Source organism: Varroa jacobsoni, unplaced genomic scaffold (assembly GCF_002532875.2).
Source record: "Varroa jacobsoni isolate VJ856 unplaced genomic scaffold, vjacob_1.0 scaffold_691, whole genome shotgun sequence".
NCBI lineage: Eukaryota > Metazoa > Arthropoda > Arachnida > Mesostigmata > Varroidae > Varroa > Varroa jacobsoni.
This window is the reverse complement of record NW_019213593.1, coordinates 14,274-29,598: the sequence shown is the minus strand read 5'-3', so window position 1 is coordinate 29,598 and position 15,325 is coordinate 14,274. Positions and strand designations below refer to the sequence as shown.

The window sequence follows — 15,325 nt, the reverse complement described above, 5'->3', positions numbered from 1 at the left end:
TTCATCGGCCCCAGACCGAGGATCAAGAGACGATTAACTGCGAATTAGGCGATCAACCATGATTACAGCCTAACGCACGAACATCAGAACGCAACAATCGGTTGAGCTCCCAAGCTTTGTGTGCGCATCTAACACCTAGCACCACGGAAATGTCGAAACAGGCCGAAATATGTTGTGTACTTGAAGTTGCTCGACGAGGATTGATTATTATCTGAACGCATTAGCCGCCGGAAATCATCGAGCAGTAGGCCTTAATAACTGACTACTGTAAACAAGCATTCACCATGGAAATGTACATGTTTTGGTTATGGCGTCTTTATTCTTTGGAAGCTCATGGTAAAAGGCGGGTCGCCATATTCCTGCTATCGAGCCGGCGTTCTGTTGTCTTAGTTCTACGACTAATATCGATGCGCAGAGAAATACTGAAGAACATCCAGTTAATAGCATCGATGCACCACCGGGCAATGTTGCCTAGTGATTTGCTGACTAGCATAGAAAACAGATACAAATTCGTGTGAAGCGTAAGTCACGAATCGCATGTAAGTAACCCTGCTCAAAATGAGTATTTACTTATACAGTAATTAGAATAAGCTCGCGGGGAAATATATCTTGAACTGCTATAAATTTCCGTCAGGGCGTGCGTGGACTTTATATCGCGGTACTGTGTGGTAGGTGTTTACGGGAACATGTGTATACTTCTCTGCTCTTTGACGCCATATTACGCGTTTGTATTTGGATGGGAGAGGAGGTCCATAGGCAAAACGGAGCGACGATTCCTACGAAAATTCGAGTTGACTAACTAATCGGTCTTTTTGCTGGGCCTTATAGGTTGCCGTATGGACCAATGGAAATGTATTCTTCTGCCAATTGGCAGAAGAATACATTTCCTAATCTAACTGCTTTCTGCCAACCTTTCGTGTTAGCTACTCTTGTAGGCTACACTTACTTGTCTAGTTCTAAAGAATCTATCTCGATCTCTGCAGCGCCCATGAAGTCATCTTGCAGCCCGAAGTCGTAGTCGTAAACCTTGACGTGCAAGGCCTGCGAGATGTTGTCAAGAGGCACGCTAAAGGACTCGTCCCAGAAAGGCTCCAAGGTTCGGCTCAGCGTTCGACTTCGATAAATTTGCCTATTACCAATGCGAAACTTGACATATGGATCACTGGTCCCACAGGGATCCTTTGCGATAAGGTTTTTTCCGCAACGCAGGCACACATCCAAGACGAAGAACGACTTGCTTATCGGCGACGTCGAAACGGACGCTCCCGGATCCTGCCGGCTGGAACTCGGCTCCTGAAAGATAATTAATTAACATAATTTCTCTTAGGCACATAAAGGTTACTGTAGGTGAGCAGCCTAATTACTTTGTTGAACTTTTCTAGTTTTGCCGTCGCAGTGTACGACCAACTAGTTCATCTATATCACCATAAGCGAACTGGGCGCATGGCGTATTGGGCATGGTGGAAAAACACGTTTTACATGGGCTAAAGCAAAGGAATGAAAATACTTTATATTGATATTATCAACAGCCTGATGTCACCCAGGTCATATAGTATCTCTCGAAAATAAATTTCGTCTAGATTCTACGTGGGTGTAGTTGCATAGAGAAAGTGTACTCAGTATATAAAAGATATACTGGTAGGAAAAAGTACACGTGCTCTACGGATAAGTTTGAATATCTCTCGTTAATTAATTAAAGAAAACCAAGGTCACGTCTATTTTAAGGAATCTGGTTAGTGCCTTTAGTTAGCAAAAAATGAGGACATCGAGGACAGAGCTCTGGAATTGATTTGCTATAAATTTCGGTAAGTTAAAGCGGAAAGCAAGCTATATCATTTAATTATCGTGGCTTTCTAATTAACTTACAGGGTTGGCTTAAGATGTGACGTTTTTATAGTGCGATAGTTGTATTTCGAGATACGTTTTGCTGCGACGGATATAAGTTAACCAACTAAAGAACGATTGCTTTTTAGAGGAAACACAGACGAAAAACTGTGTTTCCTGATACTCGTAAGAGGGTCATATCTGGGTAGTGAACAGCAACATTCTCTTCGACGCAAGATGCTATTATCATAAATTATTTATCCGGCCTTTTACATACCCTAACGATACGTTTAGGTCTACTCGTTTTTTACATATTTTTTATTAATTTTAAGACCGCCTCTTGATAATAGCACAGATATGTCTCGCATGGCCTGACAGCGTGAAAAGGAAATTTATTTCCTCTTATGATATATGCATTCACATGCACTGTTTCTGGTCAGCTGATGAAAACTTATTATATCAGTTGCGTCTTACAGCAGGTTTTATAAAATTAACTTATGTATTTTGTGATACACTCGACAAACAAAACTGTTCTAGCACATAGGGTCACATTTTAGAAAGGTATACAAGCTTATACTTGAAGTGCTGAAGAACTGATCTTTCTCAACTATAATCGCTTCAGTTGCTTGTACTGGACATGGAAGAATAAAGGTAGATTCTTCCCTGAAGTGCTTCAACTGCGACTCGAGTGCTGTCAGTATCGTGATTTTGTCCTGTTTTTCTAGAGCTATTCAGAAATATTTCACATCTCACAGGCCACGTTCACTAGAATAGCCAACGCAAAGGTACAGTAACTGGACTAGAATGGAAAACAGAATCGGAAATAGTGATCGGATGACAAAAGCTGGAAGACGTCTTATATAGAGGAAATAACTCTAGAATAGCAAGTGGAGCCTGCGGCTAATCAATGTGCTGTTGAAAGAAATGCCGGTATACCCACGTATGATTATGATAATCATTATTATTATTATTAAAGATACACCGATTGTACTAGTTAAAAAAAAAAAAAAGAATAAAACCCTAAAAAGCGCAGGAAATTCGCTACATTTATGATGAGCACCTATGACTTCATAGGCTCGCTTCTTTCGATAGAGGTCGGTTATAGATGACATTAGATTTCAGCACTAATCCTGGACGGCTCATCCAAGTAAGGGTACAACAATGCGAAGCAAATAGATGACAGACAACTTTAGGCACGAAACATACGTATAAGACACGAGGTATATACTGATATCTATTAATTTGCGCACGATTGGACACGGAATACTTCGAAAGACTGTTATATATCTGCTACGTCGATAGATCAGACTCAGTCTTAATTTATATTTCCCACGCCACTGGCGGGCCAAACCCTCGACTCCTAGAACGAAGAGAATTCCGCTGAAGACAGCATCATTGTCACTTTCCCCACTGCAGGCGATAACTATTGCGGCGAAGGCGCAGACCCAATTCAGAATTAGTTTTCAACATCCTTGATTTCGCTGCTTTCTCATTTGTATTCCCTACATCAATCGTACCTCACAGTCTGCTTGACGTTCAGCAATTTTCAGGCTCGGCTCACTTCCTTCTTTATCAAACGTTGCCTATATGTATGCCGGGCGCATACGTACATGAAAACAAGCAAGATACGGATGCGGAATCGTTAAAACGCACATATCAGGCCAAGTGGAGAACGCCACGAACTCGGAAGCTACGAAAACCTGCAACAACAACTGGAGGAATCAATCGTGAGTTCCGCTCTGAGGAAGAAAGGCTTTCAGGAACACAGAACGGCGTACAACGAAGCAGATTATCAGTACAGTGTTAATTCTGTTTCGAAGTAAAACAACGGAGCAGCTGGCTGATGCTCTCATATATATCTATAATGTGCATGGTATAAACATCACGTAGCCAAGTCGAAAGATACTGTCAGGATAACAGCGATAACGTTTCCGACTACCGATTGCTCTATAAAAGGGGCATCGAATAGATGAAGTGAGCTAAGAAGATAGGCGTTATTTCTCAATGCGATGCTTAATAGTGACACTAAGACCTGCCCTAGAATGGACAACTGGTATCATTTAGCCTACAAATGGCTGTAACGTGGTTTAATAGCTCTCTTGCACACGTCGTATGTTATCATAAAAAACTGATAAGCAAATGATTTCCAACGCTTGTCAACATAATGGAACATAGACATATGGAGACGATCACCCCATTCAGGTACGCCATTGTTCAAAAAATGATTTCAAGGTTATCCTTGGAACCATAAAAATTCGAATGGCCTTGCGGCAGGTCAGGTGTGGGTGGTTACAAAATAGATAGACCTTGAAACCCGCTGGGAGCACAATATCGGTCCTATTCTTTATCACTCCTACTGTTTCTTGTGTTGCGTTCCTTGTGGCGTCGATTAGCTGTTACTACGGTTGACAATGAACAGTCGGGGCGTTACGGTTAGATACTGTGCGGCTCTTGTCTCCCGGAGAGGTCTTTTCGATTTTCCGTCTAGGTTTTAATTCGAAGTGATCGATGTACAAAAAAAAAACCGTAATAGTGAAAGATTGGAGTGCACTAACATTATCTTATAACGCTTTTGACGTCTTGTAACATTTTCGATATTATGATCTGCTGAATCTGAACCGAGACAGAGATCGTTACTTTGTTGTTTAAAAACATGCTATTTTATGAAACGATGTGGATTAAATTATTACGTAAATTCTGACATATAAATTACATAACATACGAGATATTAATATAACTACAACATCGACGGTCTAACGGTATTTGTTCCAGTACAAATGGCGCGTATAGTAGTTTCGGAACATAGACGATGGAACCATCCGGCATATTTAAAGCAGACTGAGACAAAGGCCTTCGTTCAATTAATACATAAATAACTGACGAAATGCTTACCTCTTCAACATAAGCAAGAGTCGCTAGCGTCGAACCCGAGCTTTCGACAGATAAGCGATGATGCAAGCGAAGCTGAGGAAGTTTTTTATCGATGGCGAGAAGCTGTTCCGTTTTAATCGGTACATCCCGAGCGCCGCTTAATCCCCGATCTTTTTCACTCCGATCGCTTTTGTCGCGTCTCCACCGCCAGTGGTGAATTGTCGTATCGGACTGTGAGTTGGTCGTCGTCAGATTGTCATACATCTGGGCGCCGTCGAGGTGTTCGTCGTCATAAGCGCCAGCGGCCAGCGCTGCCAGGTTGCTCCGGGAGACATTGGGGTGGCTTTGGCATAGTCGACCTGAAGGTGCCGTTAAGGCGCAGGACACCAAAGAAAAGGCAGTAACAGACGACACCGAAAATGCAGATAGAGAAGAACATGACGAAATTACAATAACATAAGAAGGTAAAGTAGTTGTAATCTTGTGATTTTTTTTGGCGACGCCGATAGCGCCCGAGTGGAAACCGAACTTGACCCATTTCCTATTTTTTTTTCAAAATACAACAATGATACTGGGCAAAGACTTCTACCGCTCAGCTTCATTACTATTTCATAGCTACAAGCACATCTAATACACCGGTAGAATTAATCAACCACACTATGAACCGCAAGTGGATATAAGGCTGATCCGTTATCACCAAGAGGTAAGTACGAACAAAAATGCTAACGAACTTCAGCAACAACTACATTACGACGCGTGAGGAAATCACTATCACATAGCTAAAATCACTGTCAGCAGGATACCGTGCATAAGATCGTCAGCAGGTAACGATCCCCATAGCACCGCCGTGCAAATTAGGCTTAGAAATCTTCATCACAACAACTATTATCATCAATGCATAAAACTATTTTGTGACTGGGACGTAACCGCCTGTTCTACCGCCATCACTGTTAGCAGCTTAAACACAGGTCCCATCTAGGTATTATCATTAGCACGGGTTGGGTAACGAGTGATCGCAGTCTTGGTCGAAAGATGATCACAATACGCAAATGCGCAGCCTAAACCCTTGTTTCTTCCGAGTCATCAGGCCATAGCTATTGACAGATATGTAAGATACAAGAACGTTAACACCAGACGGTGGGACTATTAGCTTGACCTGAACAAAGGCTCTGCCAGGTCAGCAGTTATCGACTATCTGACCAGACACAGACAGAAAGACTGATTTTCGAACCAACCGACGTACTGACTGAGCGCAGCGCGGAACTCGCCACGATCGAGCAGGTCCAAGCGCCGCCGAAATGGCTCCCAGAAAGGAAGGTTACCGGCTGCGCAGCTTGTCGAAAAGCCTACAAATCAATCTCCTTTCCTGCAGTCATCGTATTCGCCTAGACGATTGGCATAAATATATACATATACATAAGCCCTAAGGTAAATAAACTATCTCATCTGTTGAGACATAGATTCATTTATTTTAAGAAGCTGCCTGCCCCTCACCGTCGACAATTACTGACACATTGTTCTTCGTTGAGCTAATCAACACTAAATTTGAGTAACTTATATGCAGATATTTACCCATATCACTACGTAACGGCACCCGACAAATATAGCAGGCTAGTACTACAAGCTATTATATGTTAATATCCTGCGTAATGTACACGTTTGCGAAGTACAGCATAAATGAAAGGCAAAATTTGGTTCTTGCTTGTCAGAATCTTTTTCTGAAAATGAAAAAGGAACTTAAATGCCGCGCAATAATGTGCTTCTGACGTGATCACTGGTTTCGGCAAAAGATCAGACAGAACTCGTTGGTCTCTAGAATGGGTTAAAAGCACAAAATCAATTGTGCCAAGATAATTAGTTACAATTCAGATAGCCCAGATGACATTGGCCATACTTTTCTCTACCAAGCAAGTGCGATTTTCATTTGATAGATCGAATAGTTGGGTCGAATAGTTGGGGTGTCATGGCTACTAAGAACTATCTTCAGAAAAAAATTAGCCGGATAAAGAAAACGGTTAGTAGGCAAGCTTAAAATGTAAAGGTTTGCAAAAAAATATGTCGTATTAAACAATAGTGTTTATGCTTTTGGTTAGACAATATGGCGCAATTATTATCTTTTAAGCCTTTTGAGTGGTGTGCTAGATTTGATATCGTAGATAGGATTTGTTTGATTTTGATGCAGATGAGGCTATATCCTATTCATCTTGTTTCAACAACTTCCAAAAGCTGTCGATCTTTACGAGAGCACAGACCGCTGGTACGAAATGAGAACGAGGAATAAATTGAGAAATTACGGATCCACAGCTTCAGCGTTGCGGCGGTGTACGCTTTTCAGTACAACCACGATATGCTCGCCTGACTTAGGCTTCGGAGACACAGCGAGTACAAAAGTTTGGGTTATTTACTTTATCACATGATTGAGGGAGCTATCTAACATTTTTTGAATTGATTCACTTATGATTCTTCCAGCTTCTTGTTCCAAATTCTAATTATTCAATGTTTTTGAGAGAGGTCCATTACTATAATGCCCCGCTAATTATAAAGTTACATATGCTCCAAAGGTTTTTCCTATCGAAACTCGAAGAATTTGCTTCTCATGTAAAAATTCCCAGATACGCCCCGAACATTAATTTACTCAAGGTTTCTTCCGACTCAGACGAGACTGTCACTGTTCGATAACCCGATGCGTACTTTTTACGTATGTCCTTCACGAGTAATTGACTTCACCATAAATTAGCAGTATCACAAAAGGAGCTTGACCGTAGTGTTAACCCTTTGTAGGTTCTGTTCTGGGACGAGCTCCATTACCATTACATTACTATAGCCAATGATGGTTACAGCTTATTTTAGGCGTCGAGTCGTTACAATCAGTAGATAGTATAGACCGTTTGACACTTGCAGCGTAAAGCTCTTACGAGGCTGTAGTTCCTGCCTACCCAATGGAGGACTTTGCTTAGGTTTTAAATCGCGTTAATAAAATTCAACATAATTTGCTGTTATGCCTGCTGTAATAAGTATTACTGAGCTCAATTGGTCACACAACCCGTGTTATTTGGATCTTCGTGGCCATGATCTTAATTTAATTAAAATTATAAAGACGATATTGCTCTGCTTTAGTTATTGTCTATTTGACAGAATCTACTATTGAAGTTAGCTAGTTCCAATCAATATTCATTCGCCTTACCCGCAATCATCAAAACTTGAACGGAAGTCACGATTTAATAAAGGGAAAAAAGTGCGATAATTAGTTTTATTTAACTTCATATGTTAATAAAGCTTTAACCATATTATGTGCGTCCACATACCGGGAAATATCTGAGAACATGAGAGCCTGTGGCTGCACCTTCCCATTAGCAGCTAGAAAAGGCAGAAATATTGTGACGGGCGCAAAAACTGCGTTAATAGATATTTGGAACATCTAACAATCCAGGAATCCAAGAGACTTCACCGCTTCGTAAATGGACATTATTAGGGCAATACAGAATAGTATATTATAACACTTTTCTCCAGAACTTCATGTCTGAAGGTTAGGCAAAAATCGTCTCGTGCTGTTCCATCGTAGCTGCATCAAATCCTTGTGTGTACCTTGAGTGGGTACAGTTCGCTTGAAACGGTTTGACCTCAAAGCCTTGCGCAGGCTCAATCAAATAGAATTGTTTTCAATCGGCGCACCTAGTTAAATGTTGAGCAAAATTATAATCAATATTCTGGCAACTAGTGCTCCTATTAGAAGTTTATTAATGTAGTAATAATAAAAATTCATACCCGAACACTGCAATGACGATCGATCGCTGAGTCTCCTCTTTGGCGAGGTAGCGAACCTCTTCAGAGTCGATAACATCGAGGCGATCTTCTTAGATTTGAAGTTAAACTTCTGCCAGTGGCCTCCAGAACCCGTAGCACAGCTTCCGCTGCCCTGTGTGGCTGGAACTGCACCGTGGGTCGGCGTCGATAGAACTGATGGAGGCGATTCACTTCCAGGTCCAAAGCTGCCCGACCCGCTGGTCGATGGTATAGAGTAGCATAGAGGACTTCGAGGTTGACGCCTCGTGGCCACTGGACTGCTCTCACCAACTCCTGCGATGGTTCCAACAGGGAATTCATCGCTTCCACCAGTGACGCCGCCTGAAAGGAACGAACGCCGAGATCCTCCGTAAATTAAAAATTAAGCGAGTGCACTTTCAGTAGAATGTATTCAACTTTGTTAGGTGCATCACTAAGTCTGAAGCAATGGCTCAACGGCCGCTCCGAGCATAAAACTCGAAGCATCTTTTCGGGTGGACTACAAAGGCTAACGTACAGTATCAATATATCTGCGTAACTAATTCTGGAATGATTAGAAATCATACACTTTGGGGGTTAGTTAAGGTACTGGGTTCCCTAGCGAAATAGGTGAAATAGGGACATTGAAAGGCGTAGTCGATTTTTACGCATGACTGATACAATTAATCTAGATTAAAGACCGAGTCAGTTGTTTGTATAGATTTAAGCTGGGCCAATGTAGTAGAATATACATCTTGATTTCATTTGCTGTAGTTTAGCAATGTTAAAGTTCTTGTAAATAAATAATGCTAAATGATGTGTCGCATCTTACAACACATTTAACACTATAATTATTGTTCACTATACCCGTGAAGTCTGAAGGTGAAAGGAAGATCGAGACTTTGGGAACATGGCATTTTCACAAAACCGGAAAATGAAGTACACAGATCGTGAGAGGTAGGAATAGATTACGGTTTTTCTGATAAACAGGTAATCGATGTACTCCCTTCGTTTTATCAGCGACCAAAGGTTGGTCAGCGCATATTTTTTTTAAGGGTTTACCGCTTTGGTACAATAACGTAAACACTGGCAAAAAGTAGGGTTAGTTGTCGACCAACTGGAATATTGAGAGCATAACTGCGATGACGTATAGAGTCTATATCTATCTTGAATTTCGGTTCCGTAGAGCTAAGCTGACTGGCGCACGTTCGGTGCTGCCCTCTTCGCACGCTAGACAGATGCAGACTTTGCAAAGCAGTAAATATGCCCATTTGCCGGGTATCTCGGCTGGTAGAGTTGGCTACGATTAAGTACTGTCTTCGGGATAGCTTAGTGAATAACGTATTCGTGCGCTAATCTTAGGGATAAGTTGTGATGTAGGTTCGAACCCAGGCATAGATAGACAGACATCGTATCATGCTGTGAGCCAGCCAGCCAGCCGTCTCACGGAATGCCAAACGGCGATATCGGGCGTAAAACTCGAAACATAGAGGCACAGCAAGGCAAGAAAGGCTTTTCTCGTAGAGAAAAAGGTCGCTGTAGAAATGGCGCAAACTGAACTTTCGAACAAAACGATTTCTTCACCTAATAGCCAAGAAAAAACAAAATTGTGTGTGGCCATCTTCTATTGAAGACATTAGGATACGCTGAACGTTCTCTGTAAAGGAACGACCTAGATTCATAGGATTTCTGCTGTGGATCATGTCTGAATATTACGGTGGATTAGATTTCAAATGTAGGAGCACTTCGTATATCCTCATGAAGTATACCGCAGCAATAAAAGTTATGACATATCTAACGAAAACGTATAAGACAAAAGTAAAGCGGCCTCGACATCTTCTTGCCTGTATTATTTTCAGCGTTCATTGATGTAATAACACAACCTCTCCTATCAGTATTTGTCTTCAGTTTAAAATAAGAATTTCAGTTGTGATGTTTACTTGCACCTACAGCGCTTAGAATGACATCATGGCGGTAGTACCATAGTGGTAGGCCTCATATCTACCAGAGGTCTGCCAAGGCCTATCTGAGTCAGTCTAACGAGGCCGGCATTAGCAGCGAAGCCAAAAAATAAAAAGATGTAATAAATAAATAAATATCGCAATCTTTATCCGTGATCAAAAAACTTGAAATGCTTATTACTCCTAAGAGGTACTTGACTGAGCAGTATTTCTGATGTGGGGATTAGCGCGTTGATATAATTTTTCAAAATCTGTGAATCGATTCTGGCTTCTGCTCGTAGAATAAACCTCGCTTCTATAGGAAACGATAAGTACGTTCTTTAAGCCATGATGTTATTCCAGTCGCTTCAAGCGGAGTGCATTGGGTTCGATCATTTATGGTTCTCTAGCCACTACATAATGCAAAATGTAATTTCTAGAACGAACCAGATACGTTAATATGCCTCAAGACCAAACTGTTTAGCATTAGCCGACTCGTAGTGTCCATGGCTGCTTGAGAATAACAGTTAACACAGAAAGGCAAACCTAAATGAATTTGTGTGTATTTTAAACGAAAAAGGGTTCAATACTTTAATAGCTAATACTTCTACTGTGTATATTCGAAGACCTTATCTATAGGAGCCTGTCTATTGGCATAGATCATTCTCTTATCGAGACAAGTGTCACAACCAACTGTGCTCATTTAGAATGAAAAAATACCTTCTATAATGAATCAAATACTGGAACGTGAAAGCGTTAGTAGACGTCGTACGTACGATGTAATCGCTGGCGTCTACGGCACAAATCTTCAATAACCGTCTCCTCAAACGGCTACCTCGCCGCAAACAGGCATTTCAGATCGTTGGCCTTCTGCCGTACGGACACTATGCTATAGGCTAAGGCTCATAGCGCGACTCAGCTTGGTGAACATTAAAAGCTATTAGATCTACGGCACTTGCAATTTAAGGTACGGACGGTGAAAAATACGCATACTTTACGGTATATTCCATCGTTCCTAAACGTTTTCCTGGTGTTGTTGCCCTAAACAGCACGCTGTTGGCCCCTTGAGATGCTGACTGTCGTCGCATATATGTTCTGGGATCGAGTAACTTTACTTGATTGCCAACACACAATATGAAGAAACAAGCGGTGCATGCATTATTTTGTTTTTTTTAGCTTGACCTTAATCGGAAATAGGCCTAATTAAGAGTAACAGATATATAACTATGCACTGAAAACACATTAATTAGACGCTATTAACAATATCTGGCGCGTATTGTACCGCTCTTTTCTTTAGTTCGTTAGCAGCGCTGTTGCCTGCGATGTTGACTACGAAACACTGGCAGCCAACGAAACCGATGGGTTCTTTGCCTATAGAAAGATTTGCATCATTTGGCACACATTTTTAGCTTATCTAACATTAATTTGCTATAACTCTATCAACCTATTTTCTGAAATGTTTCCGCAATGCACGCAGCCTTCGTAATTCCGAATATCAGCTAAAGGGCAGCGTGCAAGGATATTCGGTGGCCGGGTTAAAATACGGCCGAACTAAAGACAAAATAAGGAGCTTTCTTGCCTTCCTTGCCAAGAATATTTTTCTTTCAAGGTAACCAAACAGCGATTTGGTCCTTTACAGTGACTTCTCGTACTAACATCTGTTGAATGCTTATGTCATTGGTCCTTTCGGTGCCCTCGTTTTACAGAGTCTGCCGATGACTGCCTGTTTGTTGGGGTGTGAATTAAGGGCATTTCACACTAATTGAACAGCAGATTATCGAGACTTAATCTTGTTTTGCCGTCGCTTGTAGGCTTATCGTGCTTCAAAAACACCTACTGCCTAGGGCAAAACAGCTGACGAAATTTTATTAGATTATTATTGCCAGATTGTATATATATGTATATATAATAGGTGAATTTATCGAGAAGTAAATATTCTTACTTTATCCCTTTACCGATTATAATAGATGATTGTTATTTTTTATCATTGAACGGTATGTGCCGCTGATAGTATGTACTTTTACCCAGAACAGTGTTGCGGTTGATCGGATTCTTTAACGGTATCGGAGTTGGGCTGCGCTGAATCATCAGGATGGAGCTTGTTGCGTCAATTCTAAATAGCGTGGCCCCATTTTAACCTTCTATTACAGCGTCTCATGTTCATCGCTGATACAGAGGCGGCTCGATATGGAGAGAAAGTATGCGACGCAATGGAGAACTAGCTTCGATCTATCTCCGTAGCAGAATCACGTTGGAACAATTTAATTACGTCGAATTGGGTGTAAACAGAAACCGCTGCCAACTCGAACTGGGTTTTCCGTATGCATGTGATATAGCCCAAGGAGATGGCCATACATACTATTATATAATGGTCCAAACAAAAGGTGCTACGTTTGCTGAATATTAAACTTTGTTATTTTACCATTTGTTTCACCTAACCGATATGATGCCTTTGGTACAGACAGCGCTTCATGATTGCGTTTAGCGAGTTCCAGTGACGAGCCGATATTTGAACACGTCTTAACCAAAATGATAGCATAGGTTTAATTAAATTCAAGCATCCGTGACCTTTCGACCTTGCTTTTTTTTTAATTTATTTACAGATTTCTAAAGGAGACAGCACACATTTTTATACATCCTATCTTATTCCTGCCTCCGGTCGCGTGCGACTGTGCCATCAGCGTTCATTTGGTTACTCTTTCGTCCTTTTAAAGTGTGCGTGAACCCCTAAATTCCTTGCTTGGCTAGCGGACAGAGATGTCTTTCGCTGTTGATAGAGTTCATCGATTGTGTAATACGAAATATTTATCACAGAAGTGCATGTTGATACCTAGACGGTTTGACGCTGGTCCAGCTTTCATGTAGAAAATGACTGCGACACTGTATACTACCCAATGATGTTTCAGGTACTGTTGTAATTCTATTAAGCTTTTGCTTCGTAGTCGACCCTCAGGCTTGGCATGCTTCATTGTGTCCGCTTCTGGAGCTTCGCTATGACGGTCGGCCACTCGTTGTACTCCACTTAGAACGATTACGACATCCGCCATGTTTAGACTTTTCAGGACAAATAAAGTGCCGTCACCGATAATGTTTCTGTTTTTAGGTATTTTGTAATGTCGAGAAAGATTCTTTATAGATGTTGGCTTGTCTACAACACGATCTTCGGCGCACCATAGTCGGCTCAGACCTTTTCCCAAGAATCCCGTCTGAGTGATTAGGCAATCGTTAACAAAAAGAAAAGCTTTAGGTGGCACTGTAGATGAAAGTTCATACTCATTAACGTCAGGCGACAGACACGTTATACACTATCGGTGAACAGATAGTAGTCTACTTTCAGAATACAATCTATTTGGTGCGAACAACCCTTGTTAGATAAGTTTAGCCGTTACATATGAGAACAGACCCGAGGCTGTAACAAAGCAGCCGATGACGGTACGCCGCGAACCAATGGATGTATGAACAGACGATTTGGCTCCTTGGATGCGCTTTGTTTATAGACCAGCATTAGTAGACCATTCATTCAGTTGTTCATAAATACAAGTCCAGCATAGCAGATGGCGAGAAGTACTCCGTTAGCGTAAACTTTTCTTCTCATAAATAACAAAGGCATGTATGTCTTGGTGAATGCATTAGAAAAATTGATTGATTTTTGTTCTCGTGGTCGCAGATATGAAGCATCATCAAATAGGCGTACTTATCAATATATTCATTGAGCGTGACTCCAAAACAGATCCACTTCGACAATCAGTCAAATTTCGAATCAAACATGAGCCTTAAATTCTCTAAGCCGTTGTGCGGATCGGGTTCGTCTCTTAAGCTCGCCGCAACATGTACTTGATGCGACTGCTGGCCTCCGTGGGACTCCAAAGGTGAACGGCGTGAAACACCGATGGCCAGACATCCGAACGTAGGTCAAAAAGATATATTCATCTTTACTCTAGATGAGGTAGACAAAGTTAGAGCATAAGTACTAAACATCGACATGGTAAGCTATCATGATATGCAATGTCCCGGAAAGAAGGCTAGCGTTACCAATCTTCGTTCAAGTATTAATAATAAGTTCCATGTAAATAATGACATATGCACAACTAAATTATCTTTCTTTATTATGAAAGTTGATAAACGTGTTAGATAAAATAAAAAAAAAAGCAAGTCATATCAAAAAAACTGACTTATGGAGCCGTTTACATTTCTCAGTCATCGTGTTTTCAATGCCTTTGTCAACCCACATCAAGACAGAATAATTTCGAAATGATCTAAGCTAATTTCATACTCCATGCACGGGGTCAATATAAGCTTGCAAAAAAATGATGACAAGTAAATGATATTCGAAAAAGCATATTATTCGAACGATGTATAACATGACACAGGCGGTATGAACCTACGGTCTATAGAGCAGAAACACTCATATGAGTTTCCCAATAAATTGATTACTTTATATAATAAAACCCATTGGAAAAAGGTCTTATTGTCGAGCCCGGAAGCGATATCATTTCAGTACTGCAATAGTGACGCGATGGACAAATCTTTTGTGTTAGCTTAAAAAAGACCTACAGATATTTTAGAAAGACAATTACTTGGCTTCTAATAGAGCGGGGAAGGTAAAGCTACCTTAATAAATGAAGCCTCTTTCTCTCTACAAAGCTTGTTTTAATATTAAGGACAATCCGTCGTCTTCTTAGACACAGAGCACTTATATATGACACGTACCGCGATTTGTACAATCCCTAACACTCAAGACAAATTCTGTTCAATATAATTAATCCACAAACCAGCGTCTACTACAATAAAGAGAATACTTAAACTAGGAACTACAGAGATTTCTAAGCCGTTAACCCATTTTTATAGACATTGTTTCATTAATACTGCCCAGTTAAAGTTGTTCTTCTAGTTCTAACTAGCGCGATCTATTCAATCGGTTATTCGGA

At 41.0% G+C, this 15,325-nt stretch overlaps 1 protein-coding gene across 1 annotated transcript in view; it reads right to left on the bottom strand.

The window, feature by feature from the left end:
- The window catches only part of Mctp (multiple C2 domain and transmembrane region protein), a 38,550-nt gene extending 25,106 nt beyond the window's left edge, over positions 1 to 13,444 (bottom strand). The window contains exons 1-4 of the mRNA XM_086969278.1: positions 13,228 to 13,444; positions 8,461 to 8,820; positions 4,717 to 5,054; positions 947 to 1,293 (exon numbers count right to left, since the gene is read on the bottom strand). Coding sequence (XP_086825404.1) covers positions 947 to 1,293; positions 4,717 to 5,054; positions 8,461 to 8,820; positions 13,228 to 13,444 — 1,262 coding nt within the window. The remainder of the gene's footprint in view (positions 1 to 946; positions 1,294 to 4,716; positions 5,055 to 8,460; positions 8,821 to 13,227) is intronic.
- Positions 13,445 to 15,325: the final 1,881 nt, after the last annotated feature.